We start from the raw sequence: 15,192 nt of genomic DNA, 5'->3' as shown, positions 1-15,192 counted from the left end.
CACTGCTGGGCCAACTCACTGGTGGGCACTGACCCCTCGGACATCGGACTGGACCGGGGCTGCCCACATCCACTACTCCCCGTCGAGTAGTCAGGATTGTGGCCACCCCCCGGGGGATGAGTTGACGCTTCCAGTGGCAGTGGAAGCAGTCCTCTCCCCCCCTCCAGCCGACTCGACACCAGCTGCCCCGGCGACGGAGCAGCTTCACCGGACTGACACCACCGCCGGCTGACGGGCGCTCACTGGGCCTCCCCCAATGGGGAACCACCCGGTGGGCTCGACCTCGCTGGCGGCACCACGGACGAAACATCATCGGGCTCACGGAGGGGCGTTCTCGCCCGCCGTGACCCAACCCCGTGCCACGCCCGTTTCTGCGGGCGGCGACTGCTGCTACATTAGAGGGGCTACGCCCCGTGAATGTCTCCCCGTCGCGGGCTTCGCCCGCGACGAGAAGAAACCACACGGTTTAGCCGCCATTCGCCCGTTGAGCGTCGTCACTGCGTCGCGCGTCGTGCGTGTTTGTGTACAATTTAATTTCGTGTTTTTATAAAAACATATATAATTATGACCGGTCGCGGTAAGGGAGGCAAAGGTCTGGGAAAGGGAGGAGCTAAGCGTCACAGGAAGGTACTCCGTGATAACATCCAAGGTATCACCAAGCCGGCCATCCGTCGTCTCGCCCGCAGAGGAGGCGTCAAGCGTATCTCCGGTTTGATATACGAGGAGACTCGTGGTGTCCTCAAGGTGTTCCTCGAGAACGTGATCCGCGACGCGGTCACTTACACCGAGCACGCCAAGAGGAAGACCGTCACTGCTATGGACGTCGTCTACGCTCTGAAACGTCAGGGCCGCACCCTCTACGGTTTCGGTGGTTAAGTCTACCATCGCCGCGCCGGCGTCATCGCCCACCTCGTGTGTGTGTCGGTCGAAAGAACAACACACAAATCAAAAAGGCCCTTTTCAGGGCCGCAAATGGTTCACTGTTGTTTTACAAAATGTTTCACGATATTACGTCGATACTATATAATAAATAACACCTCAATAATATGTACAAATTACGAATATACCCAGCCGAGTGGGTGGGTAAAGTTGCTTGTGATCATCGAGGCCCGTAGGGCGCCGAGACGCGTCGGTGTAGGCGTCTCAACTAAACACAACCCCTTGCATACGGTAACTTACTCACTCACTCATAATATAATATTTTATAATTAGTCAGTCAATTCTATGTTATTTGGATACCCTATAAGTATACATAATAATATCTAGTCCTTATGTTAACGAATCTAACTAGTAAGGTGAGCGAGACGTGCGAGCGTATTATACATATTTTATTCATTTTTTTTTTTTTTTTTTTAAGATTTATATCTAATTTAAAATAAATAAATAAATCAAGTGAAATACATACACTTGTGTACAACAGAGATGCGGTCTGTGCGTGTATGTACGACGTGTATGAGAGATTCTAGATAGAGAGAGAGAGCGCCGTGAGTTGTGTGCGCGTGGACGTTCGACGGATTTTTAGCGTTTAGAGTTTTATTAACACACATTTAATAATAATAGTATATATCCTTATATAACGTATTACATAATTTATTTAAAAAATATATAAATTATTGCAATAACAAAATCTATACGTCCCGAATAGAGCCGTCCGTAGTTGTGAAGAGTAGGGTACGAGTGTTTTACGACCTCCAACATTTACACGTTAAAAATCGTCAAAATCATTGGAAATATGCAATATATTGTTATCGTATAGAAGGTCGGGAACCTAGGCGTTGAATTATCGAACATTAGACACCGACGCGTTAATTTTTATAGAGAAAAATAACTTTTGAAGTGGACACTAGGTGAGCGACGACACCAAAGGTGAATATAAACGCTTTTATCGCCGTATTCGATACTTTTACACGTTTAAATAAAATTTAAACAGTTGGTAGAACTCAAAAATAATATCAATATACGTATATTTAGTCACAAATATTTATATATAATTAGTTTTATCGATATTCATCGATACGTGTAAGTGAAAAGTTGGAAGTTATCATACGAGAAAACGTCTCGCGACACAGCGGCTCTCCTTACAGTATTGCTCCGCTCGTGGGGTCTGTGGCGCCACCTGTACCGGGCGCACGCACGAAGTTTCATACATACAACTCGTACAGTACACACAGTGTTATTAAAAGTTAGTTACTTACTTACTTGAATATTGCGAAAATGGCCGATACAGCAGTCGCATCCGAGGCTCCCGCACCGACGACGCCCGCGAAGAAGCCGAAGGCGTCCGCCGCCGGCGCCGGTGCTAAGAAGCCGAAGGCGAAGCCGACCCACCCGAAGACATCTGAAATGGTAAACAACGCCATTAAAGAGTTGAAAGAACGAAGCGGGTCCAGCCTGCAGGCGATCAAGAAATACATCGCCGCCCAGTACAAGGTCGACGCTGAGAAATTGGCTCCGTTCATCAGGAAATATCTGAAGAGCGCCGTCGAATCCGGCGCCCTGATCCAGACCAAGGGCAAAGGCGCGTCCGGTTCGTTCAAGTTGGAGTCAAAGTCCTCCTCCGGCAAGAAGCCGGCGTCAAGCAAGGCTGCGGGCGCCAAACCCGCCGCTAAACCGAAGAAGGCAGCCGCCGCGGCCGCCTCGCCCAAGAAGGCCAAGAAACCGGCCGCTTCCTCGCCGGCCAAGGCTAAATCGTCCGCCGCCGCCGCCGCCACCAAGGACAAGAAGGCGGCCGCCGCCAAGAAGAAGCCCGCCGCGGCCAAGAGGGCCGCCGCTCCCGCAAAGGCGAAGAGCGCCGCCGCACCGAAAGCAAAGAAGACCGCCAAGCCGCCCACGAAGAAACCGAAGGCGCCGAAACCCAAGAAGGCCGCCGCTACGCCTAAATCTAAGGCCGCCGCAGCGAAGAAAGCGTCCAAGAAGTAAACGCGCCGCCATCGCCGCAGCCGCCGCCGCACCAGCAGCAGCAGCAGCAAACAGCCGCGCGCGCGCTTTTAAAGCAACGCGCAACAAAAAGCCCTTTTCAGGGCTAACAAATTGTTCCGATACTCTTATATACGGTTTCATACTATTCTACATCGATATGAAAAAAAAAAAAAAAAATAAAAAAAAACCTACCTAACCTCCTCTCTACCGATAAAAACACACCATATAGGTAAATTTTAAAAATAACCTCACTTCACCAAACAATACAACACGTACAATGAATCAATAGATTATAGGTAGTAATAATAGATCATCATCCATAACATTTACGTATTTTTCGATACTGCAACTAGCGGATGCTGCGCGAATTAAAAAAATATTACAACACCTATAATAACACACCTAGGCTAGGTATATACACATACCGTACGTACGTACATAAAAGATTGCTCTCATTCTACCATAATATTTATTATACATACATAATATTATCTTAATTATTTATTAAGATACACAACGAACGTAATATCATCGGTTGGTTCGTTCGTTCGTTAATTAATTAACTTCATTAGTGATTCATACTAATCGCTCAAATTTTCAATTTCTCTCTCTCAAACGGGTGAAACACACACCCCGCCCGCCCCCGAACGCACCCACCCGCCCGACTGCCCGACTGCCTTCCTTCCTTGCTTGCTTGCTGCGCGCGCATCACGTCGTTCATTCGCGTTTTGTCTCGCTCTAACTGCGCGCAGACCCCACTATTTGTGACACTCGCGTTTTCTATATAAATGTCCGGCTATACGGCCGACGTTTTTATTATACCCACTGACTTCGTACGTTGCGGTCGACTATTGCGCGGTGTCGCAATAGTGTTTTTTGTGTGTGTTTCAAGTTAAATCTATCTCAATCATGTCCGGTCGCGGCAAAGGTGGTAAAGTAAAGGGCAAGGTCAAGTCCCGTTCCAACCGTGCCGGTCTACAGTTCCCCGTGGGTCGTATTCACAGGCTGCTCCGCAAGGGAAATTACGCCGAGCGCGTCGGTGCCGGTGCTCCGGTGTATCTCGCCGCCGTGATGGAATACCTGGCCGCCGAAGTTCTCGAGTTGGCCGGTAACGCCGCACGCGACAACAAGAAGACCAGAATCATACCGAGACACTTGCAGCTGGCGATCAGGAATGACGAGGAGTTGAACAAGCTCCTGTCTGGCGTTACCATCGCCCAGGGTGGTGTGCTGCCCAACATCCAAGCGGTGCTCCTTCCCAAGAAGACCGAGAAGAAGGCTTAAGCGCGTCCGAACCAACCTCGAAGCGGCCCTCTCCCTCTCTCTATCTACTACGACGACGACGAGGGGACGGGACCCCAACGTTAAAAAGGCCCTTTTCAGGGCCACAAAATTGTTCAATAATCATAAAAAAGTTTCTAACGGTTAAAACAATCGTCGATATATGTGTACTTTTGACATAATATTAATAATTACATAACTTACATACATACATATTAGCAAGCAATTACGATATTAGTGCAATATTATTATTATAAAACCTAATAATTATTATGGTGAATAAATAACATGTCATCACGTACACGTATGTACCAACGAACCCCGAAAAGGGGTGAGCAGACACACAGACTCGTCGTCATTTTAACAATTTGACTGTTTTTGAACTATATAATTGAATCAAATCAAATTATTGTCATTAAAGATAATCTAAAGTGAAAAATATAATATAATACAAAATCTACGTATAAGTAAACGTTTCAAAAAATAAATAAAAATATTACGTATTACGTATGTGTGGGGGGTGGTGTCAGAGTCGGTCGCGGTGTATAGCGGCGATAGCGAATATACCCGTCCCGCTTTATTACCGCCGAGGGACGCGATTGGTCCGTTTAATGCGCGCAAAGCCCGCTAGTAGCGTACCGAAAACTTGATGTAGGTTCGATTTTTTCGACCGGCGCGCACACGTCTCGTCCCGAGTCTATCGTATAACGCACACGCTCTCAGTTTACTCGTTCATTAGTCGAAATGCCACCCAAGACAAGCGGAAAGGCAGCTAAGAAATCTGGCAAAGCCCAGAAGAACATCTCCAAGTCTGACAAGAAAAAGAAGAAGCACAAGAGGAAGGAGAGCTACGCCATTTACATCTACAAGGTGTTGAAACAAGTACACCCCGACACCGGTATCTCTAGCAAGGCCATGTCCATCATGAACTCGTTCGTGAACGACATCTTCGAGCGTATCGCCGCCGAAGCATCGCGTCTCGCTCACTACAACAAGCGTTCAACTATCACATCGAGGGAGGTGCAGACCTCCGTGAGGCTCCTTCTGCCCGGTGAGCTCGCCAAGCACGCAGTATCCGAGGGCACCAAGGCCGTAACCAAGTACACCAGCTCCAAGTGAAGCGTCCACCGACCGACTACATACACAGGCAGACGACTAAAACAATCTGCCGTGCGTGTGTGTTCGCGCCAAACGTACAAAAGGCCCTTTTCAGGGCCACAAACTCGTTCAATATATAAAATATTATGTTTCAATGATGATCCACAATCGATATAATATAATTAATGTTGTTATGTTATGTAAGTAATTTCAAATAACGTAAGACACGGTAGAAAGTAAATTGAAAAATTAAGTTAAAATTAACTACGACATTAGAATAATGGTGATGTAGGAATTTTGTTTGTTGTTTAGTAAGTCAAATCAACTTATGTACATAAGTGGAAATATTTATTTACACACGCATATTATGATGATCATAAAGAAATGTACCTATGAGTATATAAAAGAAAAAACAAAATGCACCACTATCACGAATAATAATTTATAATATAAACTTCAGGTGGCGCTGTTGTCGTTTCGGAGTCCTCTCCCCGCGCCCCCCCTCTCCACCCGCCCGCGAACGGTCCATTATACTATATATAAAAGAAGGTAGGGGAATAGTGAACTATTCAGTAAACTCTCGTACGTTGACGTTGCAGGTTCTCGTTCGCGCGCGCGACTAAAAGATGGCCCGTACCAAGCAGACAGCTCGTAAATCGACCGGTGGTAAGGCGCCGCGTAAACAACTCGCCACCAAGGCGGCTCGTAAGAGCGCACCAGCAACCGGTGGTGTCAAGAAGCCCCATCGCTACAGGCCCGGCACCGTCGCCCTCCGTGAGATCCGTCGTTACCAAAAGAGTACCGAATTGCTGATCCGCAAGCTGCCGTTCCAGCGTTTGGTGCGTGAGATCGCTCAAGATTTCAAGACTGATCTCCGTTTCCAGAGTTCCGCTGTGATGGCCCTCCAGGAGGCGAGCGAGGCATACCTCGTCGGTCTCTTCGAAGACACCAACCTTTGCGCTATCCACGCGAAGCGCGTCACCATCATGCCAAAGGACATTCAGCTCGCTCGCAGAATCCGCGGGGAACGCGCCTAAAATACACGCGCACGCACACACAGCGCCAAAGACCGACGACGCGCGCACTTCCCACCGTGCGCGTGTCTTGTTTGTCTTTACGCTTCAAAAGGCCCTTTTCAGGGCCACAAGAGTTTCTGTTATGATAATATAGTTTCAACGTATTTTAACATCGCATACAAACAAATTATAATATATATAGTTTATATATATATAGGTATTATAATATTAGAGAATACACAAACGTACATATAAATTATTGCAACATAAATTAATGAATAACCTTATTTTTATTTACATAAGACTTTGTTAAAAAAGTTGAAACGTTAGGTATTACTTAATTTTCCGGGTTGTATATATTATTATTATTATAGGAAAGAAGAGAGTAGCGTATGTACATAACGGAATTTAATTTTAATATTCAAAAACAATGATAATAGAAGGAAAAAGAAAGAATCGAATTCTACCGCCGCTTTTTTAATATTTTCGTTATAATATATAAGTAGGTACCTAATATGAGATGTCTCGGGAGTGTCGTCGTCAGTCATTTGTTTGGTATTATCTCTCCCCCCTCGCTCGCTACACTACCACCCCGCGAACGCGACGATTCTGTATATATATAACGGCGTTCGAACATTGTTTAGCCACCATTCGCCCGTTGAGCGTCGTCACTGCGTCGCGCGTCGTGCGTGTTTGTGTACATTTAGTTTCGTGTTTTTTATAAAAAACATATATAATTATGACCGGTCGCGGTAAGGGAGGCAAAGGTCTGGGAAAGGGAGGAGCTAAGCGTCACAGGAAGGTACTCCGTGATAACATCCAAGGTATCACCAAGCCGGCCATCCGTCGTCTCGCCCGCAGAGGAGGCGTCAAGCGTATCTCCGGTTTGATATACGAGGAGACTCGTGGTGTCCTCAAGGTGTTCCTCGAGAACGTGATCCGCGACGCGGTCACTTACACCGAGCACGCCAAGAGGAAGACCGTCACTGCTATGGACGTCGTCTACGCTCTGAAACGTCAGGGCCGCACCCTCTACGGTTTCGGTGGTTAAGTCTACCATCGCCGCGCCGGCGTCATCGCCCACCTCGTGTGTGTGTCGGTCGAAAGAACAACAACACACAAATCAAAAAGGCCCTTTTCAGGGCCGCAAATAGTTCATTGTTGTTTTACAAAATGTTTCACGATATTACGTCGATACTATATAATAAATAACACCTCAATATGTACAAGTTACGAATATACCCAGCAGCCGAGTGGGTAAAGTTGCTTGTGATCATCGAGGCCCGTAGGGCGCCGAGACGCGGCGGTGTAGGCGTCTCAACTAAACACAATCCCTTGCATACAGTAACTTACTCACTCACTCACTCACTCATTTAATATTTTATAATTAGTCAGTCAATTCCATGTTATTTGGATAGGTACCCTATAAGTATACATAATAATATCTAGTACTTACCTTCCTTATGTTAACGAATCTAACTAGTAAGGTGAGCGAGACGTGCGAGCGTATTATACATATTTTATTCATAATTTTTTTTTTTTTAAGATTTATATCTAATTTAAAATAAATAAATAAATCAAGTGAAATACATACACTTGTGTACAACAGATGCGGTCTGTGTGTATGTACGACGTGTATGAGAGATTCTAGATAGAGAGAGAGCGCCGTGAGTTGTGTGCGCGTGGACGTTCGACGGATTTTTAGCGTTTAGAGTTTTATTAACACACATTTAATAATAATAGTATATATCCTTATATAACGTATTACATAATTTATTTAAAAAATATATAAATTATTGCAATAACAAAATCTATACGTCCCGAATAGAGCCGTCCGTAGTTGTGAAGAGTAGGGTACGAGTGTTTTACGACCTCCAACATTTACACGTTAAAAATCGTCAAAATCATTGGAAATATGCAATATATTGTTATCGTATAGAAGGTCGGGAACCTAGGCGTTGAATTATCGAACATTAGACACCGACGCGTTAATTTTTATAGAGAAAAATAACTTTTGAAGTGGACACTAGGTGAGCGACGACACCAAAGGTGAATATAAACGCTTTTATCGCCGTATTCGATACGTTTACACGTTTAAATAAAATTTAAACAGTTGGTAGAACTCAAAAATAATATCAATATACGTATATTTAGTCACAAATATTTATATATAATTAGTTTTATCGATATTCATCGATACGTGTAAGTGAAAAGTTGGAAGTTATCATACGAGAAAACGTCTCGCGACACAGCGGCTCTCCTTACAGTATTGCTCCGCTCGTGGGGTCTGTGGCGCCACCTGTACCGGGCGCACGCACGAAGTTTCATACATACAACTCGTACAGTACACACAGTGTTATTAAAAGTTAGTTACTTACTTACTTTAATATTGCGAAAATGGCCGATACAGCAGTCGCATCCGAGGCTCCCGCACCGACGACGCCCGCGAAGAAGCCGAAGGCGTCCGCCGCCGGCGCCGGTGCTAAGAAGCCGAAGGCGAAGCCGACCCACCCGAAGACATCTGAAATGGTAAACAACGCCATTAAAGAGTTGAAAGAACGAAGCGGGTCCAGCCTGCAGGCGATCAAGAAATACATCGCCGCCCAGTACAAGGTCGACGCTGAGAAATTGGCTCCGTTCATCAGGAAATATCTGAAGAGCGCCGTCGAATCCGGCGCCCTGATCCAGACCAAGGGCAAAGGTGCGTCCGGTTCGTTCAAGTTGGAATCAAAGTCCTCCTCCGGCAAGAAGCCGGCGTCCAGCAAGGCTGCGGGCGCCAAGCCCGCCGCTAAACCGAAGAAGGCAGCCGCCGCGGCCGCCTCGCCCAAGAAGGCCAAGAAACCGGCCGCTTCCTCGCCGGCCAAGGCTAAATCGTCCGCCGCCGCCGCCGCCACCAAGGACAAGAAGGCGGCCGCCGCCAAGAAGAAGCCCGCCGCGGCCAAGAGGGCCGCCGCTCCCGCAAAGGCGAAGAGCGCCGCCGCACCGAAAGCAAAGAAGACCGCCAAGCCGCCCACGAAGAAACCGAAGGCGCCGAAACCCAAGAAGGCCGCCGCTACGCCTAAATCTAAGGCCGCCGCAGCGAAGAAAGCGTCCAAGAAGTAAACGCGCCGCCATCGCCGCAGCCGCCGCCGCACCAGCAGCAGCAGCAGCAAACAGCCGCGCGCGCGCTTTTAAAGCAACGCGCAACAAAAAGCCCTTTTCAGGGCTAACAAATTGTTCCGATACTCTTATATACGGTTTCATACTATTCTACATCGATATGAAAAAAAAAAAAAAAAAATACAACAAAATTTACCACCTACCTAACCTCCTCTCTACCGATAAAAAACACACCATATAGGTAAATTTTAAAAATAACCTCACTTCACCAAACAATACAACACGTACAATGAATCAATAGATTATAGGTAATAATAGATCATAATCATCCATAATATTTACGTATTTTTCGATACTGCAACTAGCGGATGCTGCGCGAATTAAAAAAATATTACAACACCTATAATAACACACCTAGGCTAGGTATATACCTACCTATATAAAAGATTGCTCTCATTCTACCATAATATATTATACATACATAATATTATCTTAATTATTTATTAAGATACACAACGTAATATCATCGGTTAATTAACTTCATTAGTGATTCATACTAATCGCTCAAATTTTCAATTTCTCTCTCTCAAACGGGTGAAACACACCCCGCCCCCCCCCGAACCCACCCACCCGCCCGACAGCCCGACTGCCTTCCTTCCTTGCTTGCTTGCTGCGCGCGCATCACGTCGTTCATTCGCGTTTTGTCTCGCTCTAACTGCGCGCAGACCCCACTATTTGTGACACTCGCGTTTTCTATATAAATGTCCGGCTATACGGCCGACGTTTTTATTATACCCACTGACTTCGTACGTTGCGGTCGACTATTGCGCGGTGTCGCAATAGTGTTTTTTGTGTGTGTTTCAAGTTAAATCTATCTCAATCATGTCCGGTCGCGGCAAAGGTGGTAAAGTAAAGGGCAAGGTCAAGTCCCGTTCCAACCGTGCCGGTCTACAGTTCCCCGTGGGTCGTATTCACAGGCTGCTCCGCAAGGGAAATTACGCCGAGCGCGTCGGTGCCGGTGCTCCGGTGTATCTCGCCGCCGTGATGGAATACCTGGCCGCCGAAGTTCTCGAGTTGGCCGGTAACGCCGCACGCGACAACAAGAAGACCAGAATCATACCGAGACACTTGCAGCTGGCGATCAGGAATGACGAGGAGTTGAACAAGCTCCTGTCTGGCGTTACCATCGCCCAGGGTGGTGTGCTGCCCAACATCCAAGCGGTGCTCCTTCCCAAGAAGACCGAGAAGAAGGCTTAAGCGCGTCCGAACCAACCTCGAAGCGGCCCTCTCCCTCTCTCTATCTACTACGACGACGACGAGGGGACGGGACCCCAACGTTAAAAAGGCCCTTTTCAGGGCCACAAAATTGTTCAATAATCATAAAAAAGTTTCTAACGGTTAAAACAATCGTCGATATATGTGTACTTTTGACATAATATTAATAATTACATAACTTACATACATACATATTAGCAAGCAATTACGATATTAGTGCAATACCTAATAATTATGGTGAATAAATAACATGTCATCACGTACACGTATGTACCAACGAACCCCGAAAAGGGGTGAGCAGACACACAGACTCGTCGTCATTTTAACAATTTGACTGTTTTTGAACTATATAATTGAATCAAATCAAATTATTGTCATTAAAGATAATCTAAAGTGAAAAATATAATATAATACAAAATCTACGTATAAGTAAACGTTTCAAAAAATAAATAAAAATATTACGTATTACGTATGTGTGGGGGGGTGGTGTCAGAGTCGGTCGCGGTGTATAGCGGCGATAGCGAATCTACCCGTCCCGCTTTATTACCACCGAGGGACGCGATTGGTCCGTTTAATGCGCGCAAAGCCCGCTAGTAGCGTACCGAAAACTTGATGTAGGTTCGATTTTTTCGACCGGCGCGCACACGTCTCGTCCCGAGTCTATCGTATAACGCACACGCTCTCAGTTTACTCGTTCATTAGTCGAAATGCCACCCAAGACAAGCGGAAAGGCAGCTAAGAAATCTGGCAAAGCCCAGAAGAACATCTCCAAGTCTGACAAGAAAAAGAAGAAGCACAAGAGGAAGGAGAGCTACGCCATTTACATCTACAAGGTGTTGAAACAAGTACACCCCGACACCGGTATCTCTAGCAAGGCCATGTCCATCATGAACTCGTTCGTGAACGACATCTTCGAGCGTATCGCCGCCGAAGCATCGCGTCTCGCTCACTACAACAAGCGTTCAACTATCACATCGAGGGAGGTGCAGACCTCCGTGAGGCTCCTTCTGCCCGGTGAGCTCGCCAAGCACGCAGTATCCGAGGGCACCAAGGCCGTAACCAAGTACACCAGCTCCAAGTGAAGCGTCCACCGACCGACTACATACACAGGCAGACGACTAAAACAATCTGCCGTGCGTGTGTGTTCGCGCCAAACGTACAAAAGGCCCTTTTCAGGGCCACAAACTCGTTCAATATATAAAATATTATGTTTCAATGATGATCCACAATCGATATAATATAATTAATAATGTTGTTATGTTATGTAAGTAATTTCAAATAACGTAAGACACGGTAGAAAGTAAATTGAAAAATTAAGTTAAAATTAACTACGACATTAGAATAATGGTGATGTAGGAATTTTGTTTGTTGTTTAGTAAGTCAAATCAACTTATGTACATAAGTGGAAATATTTATTTACACACGCATAATTATGATGATCATAAAGAAATGTACCTATGAGTATATAAAAGAAAAAACAAAATGCACCACTATCACGAATAATAATTTATAATATAAACTTCAGGTGGCGCTGTTGTCGTTTCGGAGTCCTCTCCCCGCGCCCCCCCTCTCCACCCGCCCGCGAACGGTCCATTATACTATATATAAAAGAAGGTAGGGGAATAGTGAACTATTCAGTAAACTCTCGTACGTTGACGTTGCAGGTTCTCGTTCGCGCGCGCGACTAAAAGATGGCCCGTACCAAGCAGACAGCTCGTAAATCGACCGGTGGTAAGGCGCCGCGTAAACAACTCGCCACCAAGGCGGCTCGTAAGAGCGCACCAGCAACCGGTGGTGTCAAGAAGCCCCATCGCTACAGGCCCGGCACCGTCGCCCTCCGTGAGATCCGTCGTTACCAAAAGAGTACCGAATTGCTGATCCGCAAGCTGCCGTTCCAGCGTTTGGTGCGTGAGATCGCTCAAGATTTCAAGACTGATCTCCGTTTCCAGAGTTCCGCTGTGATGGCCCTCCAGGAGGCGAGCGAGGCATACCTCGTCGGTCTCTTCGAAGACACCAACCTTTGCGCTATCCACGCGAAGCGCGTCACCATCATGCCAAAGGACATTCAGCTCGCTCGCAGAATCCGCGGGGAACGCGCCTAAAATACACGCGCACGCACACACAGCGCCAAAGACCGACGACGCGCGCACTTCCCACCGTGCGCGTGTCTTGTTTGTCTTTACGCTTCAAAAGGCCCTTTTCAGGGCCACAAGAGTTTCTGTTATGATAATATAGTTTCAACGTATTTTAACATCGCATACAAACAAATTATAATATATATAGTTTATATATATATAGGTATTATAATATTAGAGAATACACAAACGTACATATAAATTATTGCAACATAAATTAATGAATAACCTTATTTTTATTTACATAAGACTTTGTTAAAAAAGTTGAAACGTTAGGTATTACTTAATTTTCCGGGTTGTATATATTATTATTATTATAGGAAAGAAGAGAGTAGCGTATGTACATAACGGAATTTAATTTTAATATTCAAAAACAATGATAATAGAAGGAAAAAGAAAGAATCGAATTCTACCGCCGCTTTTTTAATATTTTCGTTATAATATATAAGTAGGTACCTAATATGAGATGTCTCGGGAGTGTCGTCGTCAGTCATTTGTTTGGTATTATCTCTCCCCCCTCGCTCGCTACACTACCACCCCGCGAACGCGACGATTCTGTATATATATAACGGCGTTCGAACATTGTTTAGCCGGATCGCTTGTCCACTGCATGCGCACGGATGCACTCTTTGTCTACCCACACTGCTGCCTGACAAGAAGAAAGAAGCTGGGGGGGGTATTTTTATTTAAAAATACCCTCCAGATTCCGCACGTTCGCTAGGTAACACCGTTATCACGCCTATCACCCCCGGCCTCCCACCAGCGGGTCTCACCGGGGAGGGTGTGATAGCGTGTGCCCTGCCTAGCGGACTGCTCGACATCGCGCGCAGGACAACTCCACGCTGCGTCCATACGGGGTGAGCATGGCTCCCCCAACGCCCGGAATAACGAAGCGCAGGTCGCGCGTATTTGTGCGCACCTGCCCTTCCATAACGCACGCCACCGCTGCAATCGCAGCAATGATGCCGTCCGCCACACCGCCATTCAGTGGCGCAACTCATCGGCCACCCGCTTTCCCGCTGCCCCTGCCCCAACTTCCGGGAACAGAGGCCGCGGCAAAGAGGACCTCCACGCCGCCGGAGCGGCCCTCCCCGCAGCTCCGCACGAAGATTAGCCCGCCCGTCGCACTCTCCATGCCCTCACTGGACATGGAGACATCGCCGCCGCGCACTTTCAGCTTCGCGCCCACCAACCCCTTCTCGCCGCCCTCCATGTCCAGGCCGGACACGGAGACAACACCGCCGCGATCATACGCGGCGGTGTTAAACACCAACCCGGCTTCGCCGCCGCACGCGCCACCGCGCCCGTCCCTCCGGACGACGCCCACGCCATCGCCGCCGTCGAAGAAGACCGCCCAGCAACCGCCGCTCGCCCCCGCGAGCAGGAAAATCCCGCCCATAGTGGTGGACCAGCTGCCGAACTGGCCGCACCACTTCCGCCAGCTGCGGGAGATGCTGGGCCACGCTCCAAACGCGCGCCCCTACGGCAAAGGCGTACGGTTCATGGCAAGAACCGAGGGGGAGTTCAGGCTCTACCAGAGTTACCTCACCAACCTGGAGAGAGCTTCTGGACTCTCCTGGTTTGCCTACGCACCCCCGGCGGAACGCTCGCTCAAGCTAGCGATCCTCGGCCTGCCCGCGAACACGAATCCCACCGACCTGGAGGAGGAGCTGCGCAACCGTGGCTTCTTCCCGGAGTACGTGCGCCCCATCCAGGGCAAAAGAGGCTGCGTCTTCTTCGTGGAGATGAAGAGGACACAGGGCTTCCAGACCGTATACGAGACCACCGAGCTGCTGTGCATGCCCGGCGTGAAGATCGAGGCATGGAGAGGACGCAAGGGGCCCTCCCAATGCCACCGCTGCCAACAATTTCGCCACAGCAGCCACAACTGTCACCGGCCAATGGCCTGTGTCCGCTGTGGAGAAAGTCACGCGGCCAAGGACTGTCAGCGGCCCCGGGAGGTTCCAGCCACCTGCTGTAACTGCGGGGGGGGACACCCGGCCAACAGCCCTTCTTGCCCGGTCAAGTTGCGCGAGCTGCGGAACACGAAGGCGGGAACCGCGCCTATGACCACAGCAAGAAGAGCCCCACTGCCACCTCCACCCTCAACAGTGGACCCCAACAGCGAGCCGACCGCGCGGAGCTCGCTTATGGCCGCGGCGAACGGCCCAGACGGGCCCAAGCCGCGCAGGCCGAAGCGCATCCGCGCGAGGGCAAAGCCTGCCCCTGCAGCCTCCATCACTGTCGAGCCGCAGCCGACACCGACGCCGAACCAAGCGGTCGCCGCCCCTCCCAGGGGGGGGAAGAAGGCGAAGCCCCAAGTGGAGGAACCATCGGCCCCATCCAGTGAGAAACTGGAAGTGCTGGAG

General features: G+C 48.1%; 7 protein-coding genes across 7 annotated transcripts; all 7 read left to right on the top strand.

The window, feature by feature from the left end:
• Nucleotides 1–2,140: 2,140 nt before the first annotated feature.
• Nucleotides 2,141–3,030, top strand: LOC126378650 (histone H1B-like). Its single transcript, XM_050027027.1, has one exon. It carries the CDS (start codon nt 2,215–2,217, stop codon nt 2,917–2,919), a length of 705 nt encoding a protein of 234 aa, XP_049882984.1. The 5' UTR covers nt 2,141–2,214; the 3' UTR covers nt 2,920–3,030.
• Nucleotides 3,031–3,828: 798 nt separating this feature from the next.
• On the top strand, nt 3,829–4,533 carry LOC126378686 (histone H2A). The gene has a single exon (XM_050027067.1). It carries the CDS (start codon nt 3,829–3,831, stop codon nt 4,201–4,203), a length of 375 nt encoding a protein of 124 aa, XP_049883024.1. The 3' UTR covers nt 4,204–4,533.
• Nucleotides 4,534–4,944: 411 nt separating this feature from the next.
• On the top strand, nt 4,945–5,381 carry LOC126378692 (histone H2B). Its single transcript, XM_050027074.1, has one exon. It carries the CDS (start codon nt 4,945–4,947, stop codon nt 5,317–5,319), a length of 375 nt encoding a protein of 124 aa, XP_049883031.1. The 3' UTR covers nt 5,320–5,381.
• A 3,256-nt stretch (nt 5,382–8,637) lies between these two features.
• On the top strand, nt 8,638–9,527 carry LOC126378770 (histone H1B-like). The gene has a single exon (XM_050027151.1). It carries the CDS (start codon nt 8,712–8,714, stop codon nt 9,414–9,416), a length of 705 nt encoding a protein of 234 aa, XP_049883108.1. The 5' UTR covers nt 8,638–8,711; the 3' UTR covers nt 9,417–9,527.
• Nucleotides 9,528–10,295: 768 nt separating this feature from the next.
• On the top strand, nt 10,296–10,991 carry LOC126378764 (histone H2A). The gene has a single exon (XM_050027146.1). It carries the CDS (start codon nt 10,296–10,298, stop codon nt 10,668–10,670), a length of 375 nt encoding a protein of 124 aa, XP_049883103.1. The 3' UTR covers nt 10,671–10,991.
• Nucleotides 10,992–11,395: 404 nt separating this feature from the next.
• Nucleotides 11,396–11,849, top strand: LOC126378767 (histone H2B). Its single transcript, XM_050027149.1, has one exon. It carries the CDS (start codon nt 11,396–11,398, stop codon nt 11,768–11,770), a length of 375 nt encoding a protein of 124 aa, XP_049883106.1. The 3' UTR covers nt 11,771–11,849.
• A 481-nt stretch (nt 11,850–12,330) lies between these two features.
• Nucleotides 12,331–12,860, top strand: LOC126378763 (histone H3). Its single transcript, XM_050027145.1, has one exon. The coding sequence runs from the start codon at nt 12,380–12,382 to the stop codon at nt 12,788–12,790; it is 411 nt and encodes a 136-aa protein (XP_049883102.1). The 5' UTR covers nt 12,331–12,379; the 3' UTR covers nt 12,791–12,860.
• Nucleotides 12,861–15,192: the final 2,332 nt, after the last annotated feature.

Source organism: Pectinophora gossypiella, chromosome 27 (genome assembly GCF_024362695.1).
Source record: "Pectinophora gossypiella chromosome 27, ilPecGoss1.1, whole genome shotgun sequence".
In the NCBI taxonomy this organism is placed as follows: Eukaryota; Metazoa; Arthropoda; class Insecta; order Lepidoptera; family Gelechiidae; genus Pectinophora; species Pectinophora gossypiella.
The sequence above is the reverse complement of the archived record's forward strand: the minus strand, read 5'-3'. Positions and strand labels throughout refer to the sequence as shown.